Source organism: Benincasa hispida, chromosome 10 (assembly GCF_027475165.1).
Source record: "Benincasa hispida cultivar pf3 chromosome 10, pf3_genome.v1.1, whole genome shotgun sequence".
NCBI classification, from domain to species: Eukaryota; Viridiplantae; Streptophyta; class Magnoliopsida; order Cucurbitales; family Cucurbitaceae; genus Benincasa; species Benincasa hispida.
The window spans coordinates 37,452,673-37,457,455 of NC_143487.1; the positions used below are offsets into that span (position 1 = coordinate 37,452,673).

General features: G+C 36.3%; 1 protein-coding gene across 1 annotated transcript; it reads right to left on the bottom strand.

The window, feature by feature from the left end:
- Positions 1–665: 665 nt before the first annotated feature.
- Positions 666–2,953, bottom strand: SKIP2 (SKP1/ASK1-interacting protein 2). The gene has a single exon (XM_039045835.2). The coding sequence runs from the start codon at positions 2,482–2,484 to the stop codon at positions 883–885; it is 1,602 nt and encodes a 533-aa protein (XP_038901763.1). The 5' UTR covers positions 2,485–2,953; the 3' UTR covers positions 666–882.
- Positions 2,954–4,783: the final 1,830 nt, after the last annotated feature.

A 4,783-nucleotide genomic window follows, 5' to 3' on the forward strand; every position in this document is an offset into this window, starting at 1 on the left:
TAAATTGATTGGTTATTCATGATGGTCCTTTTACAATATTGTATGATTGGTTAAGCTCAAGAATAAAACAAAGCATTGATTATTAACTAATCAGTCTTAGCTTTATCCCTAAAATTTAATGTGATTGATTGACATGTTTAGGATCCATTACATCTATATATAATTTATTACTCATAGACTTTGAGAATTGAATCTAAATTTTATTATATTAGCAAATTCTTTTACATTGTGTTATATTTATTAATACTTCGGCCTTGATTGTTATATTTATAATTGTCCCTTAATAATATGTTTGTGGCCTAATATATTGAAGTTTTTTAAAACATAATTAAAGTGTTGGTTGGACTCAATTTATTTTGTTTTTTTAAGAGATAAATTGAAGAGGAACCAAAAAACTCGAATTTTGAATAGATTAAACTGGAAAAAACTAAACCAAACTAGTCGTTTTGCATCGATTCAGCTCGATTGTCGGCTTAGCTTAGTTTTTGAGAACACTCTTAATCAACAATACTAATATGCCTGATTATGACTGCTGGTTACCGGAGATATATATCATATGAATGCTTATGTACCAATATCAAGATATATATATATATATATATATCTAAGTTATTTGTATAACTTATCTACTCTAAATCAAAACCATTTCTATTAAGAGTGCTGGGAAACCAAAATCTTCATATCTATATTCATAATTGTGTGGTCTCTATGTTATATGCAATCTCCATTACCTGATTAATAACAAAGAGTACAGGGAATTTGACTATTAATTTATCCATGTTGCTCATGTAAAAACTGCAAATACAAGACACATGTATTCTCTCCACAAATCAATCTTCAGTTACAAAATCATACAACATTCCAATTCTTATAAACATCATTTCATATACTACTACTTGAATCAGGACTATTAGACCACCTCCCAAATGTGCAGGCCATCAAACTCCTCCCAGCCAGAACTCCCAAAGTCGTCTTCAAAATCGTCAACCGCCCGTCCCCAGCAACCGGAGCTTCAACCCCGGTCTCCATCAGCCTAGGCTCCAGAACAGCCACTTCCCGAGCACTCCCGGTATCGCTACTACTCGCATCCAAGTGATCAATCTCCTCAACATCCCAATTAACACTCAATGATGTCCTCTTCTCCACAAGCCACTCCTTGATCTCACCAGTTACCCCTCTGCACTTCTTCACCTTAATCTTAGCTAAATTGGGACAACCCCATGCCAGTGATTCAATCCCAACATTTGAAATTGGACATCCTTTGATGCAAAGTTTCTTCAAGGACTTGCATTTTTCTGCAATGCAAGCAATCTCTTCATCCCCAACTCTACTCCCACACAAAGCCAATCTTTCCAAATTCACACAGTTTGAAGCCAATAGTGACAGAGATAAACAAGTTGGATTTACTCCAATTAGAACAAGCTCTTGTAAATCAAGACATTGTTTAGCTATGGCCATCAGCCCCTCATCTCCTATTCTATTGATTCTCCACCCATCAATGTGAAGCTTCCTTATCTTTTTACAGTGTTCAGCAATACAAGCAAGCCCAAAATTTGAACAATCCCAAACTTTGATAAGATGCAATATCTCTAAATTCAAACAATTAGAAATGGCTGAAACTCCACAGTCACTCACCTGAATCCTCTCAATGTGAACTTCAATCAAACTGGCCATAGCATTACCATGGCCAAACAACTGGAAGAGATCATCCCAATTCCCCTGGCAGCGAATGATCTTCAGAGCTTTGAGATTTTTAGAACCCATGATAAGAGGAATTAAGCTCAACCCATCAACAAGATCCTTCAGCAGAATCGATTTCAGAGACGCCGCTGCTGCGCCGGGCACGATCGGCTCGGTACCGGCGATGACGCCGCGGAGACCCTTCAGGGACAATTCCTCGAGTGTGCTGCAGTGCTTGAGGAGGGCATTAATGGAATTGGCCCCCAACGCACATGAACTACAAGAGAATTTCTTAAGGGTTTTGCAATTTGAAGCAAAAGTTGCAATACCCATATCCGTAAGTTGAAATCGGCCGGAGAGCTTGATGCGGGTCAGATTCCGGCAACGGATTGAGACCAGAATCAAGGCGTTATCGTTGATTCCAGAGATTTTCCGGTTGCATCGAAGAGAAAGCTTCTTCACCGAGTCGAATCGAGCGAAGAGAGATGGAAGAAATGGAAGAATCTCATCCTGAGCATTGAGAGACAGACGGTGACGGCTCTGACCCTCCACCTGAAACCACCTCTTACAAACCAACGAACAGCTTTTCCGGTCGCCGGAGTTGAGGAATCGGAAAATGGAAGCCAAACATTCATCGGGAAGAGAAAAAGTAAAGTCCTCCAAATCCAACAAACCCTCATCGTTTTGCTCCGTGGAAGGAAGGGCCATAGGGGAAGAGCGGCCACCGATTTGAGAACCTGGCGGCCATTGTTGGAGGTAATTGAGCTCTGGAGAGGTTCCGGCAGAGGAATAAAACTGACCCATCAGAGAAAAGGGTTTGTAAACCCTGAAAAACGAGAAGATTACACAGAATTGGAGAAGATGCAAGGGAGAATTCGAGTTATTTGTATCGTGGGAAAGGGAAAAATATAAAGGGTAAAGTGGGGTTCGATAAAGAATTTGCGGTGCCGACGCCCCGTCAAAAGGGAATGCGTGTCATGTCACCTTGGATTCAGCGCGGAGGAGCAAAAGTCACAAACAAAAACAATTGAAGTGAGGATGATGACCAGACCAATTAGAAAAGGAGAAAAAAAGGGGGCAAGGTAAGAACCAGGACTTGGTCTTGCAAAGACGCCTTTGCTTACTTAGACCATTAGCAAATAAGATAAAATAATAACTCTGTGAATCTTCCCAAGGATTTGTCTTTCATTTTCTCATATAGATTACATTTCTACAATACAAAACCTTGAATTGGTTGGACTTTTATATTTTAGGTAGTACCGAGTCTAATCTCATTCTTGTTTTTAAAGGTATATGTATTATTGGTGTTATTTAATTAATAAACAGTTCATATCATGCACTGCCAAGTCTTTTGACAGTTCTAAAGCTTTTTTTTTTTTTTTTTTTAAATAAAGAAAATACAACTGGAATAATCATTTTCCGACGAAGTTATCATTTCATCGACTAAAATAACCGATGCCGATGCCAACACAAAGCATTTGGAAAGGTAACTAAACAATTTAGGATTTGTCTGTCATTTTCTCCTCTCCTTCTCTTTCATTTCCCCTACCTCTTGTTTTGGGATTTTTTTTTCCAAATGATCTCTTTCGTTGTTTTTGTTCATCTTCTTCGTTCTTGATTAACATTAAAAATTTTCTTCTCAGTTTTATCATTTACTTCTTTCATTTTTATTATATATCCAATTTCGTACATTATTCTATTTATTTAGTTATATCTAGTTTTCATTGTCTTTTCTCTTATTTACAAGCTCATTTTCCTCCCTCTTGTTATTCTATTGATGTTTATCATTCTGTTTTATTAACACAATAACTATGGGATTTGAACTTTTGATTTTTTTAATAAAATATCTATGTCTTATACTAGTTGAACTATGTTCATGTTGACTTCTATCATTATAGATTATACTAGTTGAACTATGTTCATGTTGACTTCTATCATTATAGATGTCTTCATAGTTAGAAGTCTTCACTAATATACCTTTAATTCAAAATCTAAACCTATCAATGATAGATTATGACCGCTAGATTTCAATTACTATGCACAATAACATATATTATATCTCTTCTATCACTAATAGATTCCAAATAAATATCTCTCTTTCTTTTCTCTGTTTTCGCACTTTCTTCTTCCAATTTTTTTTTTCCATCTCGTTCAATTGATAAGTCAACAAAATATTCAAAGTAATTTGATGCAACATTTTTTCAAAGCAAATACAAGAACCAGAAACAACTAAATTACAACTAAACTTTGTAAGTAAACGTGACACTTTCGTCTTTACCTGAAAGTATAATATAATAAAGGGTGAGTATTAAAATACTCAGTAAGTAATCCCACTACCGGGGTCAGGCTACGTGTTTATGTTCTATAAATGTGCACATGTATGGGACATGGATAAATCAACATTTCATAGATAACCATCTAGTGAATAGTTTAACTCGTTCTAACACAAATCGAGTGGCCTAAAGGCTCACAATATAACATGGAAGTGGACCTCTTAGTCCACGAAACTGTAACATGGTAATGAACCCATCAGTTGATGGAGCTGTAATATAATGGTGAACTCGTTGGTCCATGAAGCTATAGTAAGATAGTGCACCCGTCGGCTCACAGAGTTGTAATATAATGGTGAACCTGTCGACTCACGAAGTTGTAATATAATGTTGTTAAGAGAGCAAACTATCACTTTCTTATCATAGCATTTATCATATCTAATGGGATTGATGTCCTAAATTTCCTTGTAATCTTGTAGTTTGTAAACTTTGTATAAACATATTGTTGTTAATAAAATAAGTGTTATTTTATCAGCATATACTCAATCCAATAAACTAATATCCGAGGTTATTTCATGTAATTTAAACAAGTATATAGAGACATACAAGTGGATCTTGTTTAAATAATAACCTAAACGATTTGTAGTAGATAGATACAAGTGGATCTGGTGACACTATGGATACGACCCGCTTTGTAGGCGTTACAAGTGTTGTAAAGTGCTACAAATGATCTGATCCTGATCATTCATGTGGAGGCATGTGAGCGAGGGTACCCTATATAAAGATGTATAAAACCGGACCACGAAATGATTAGTCTCTTTATATAACGTCAT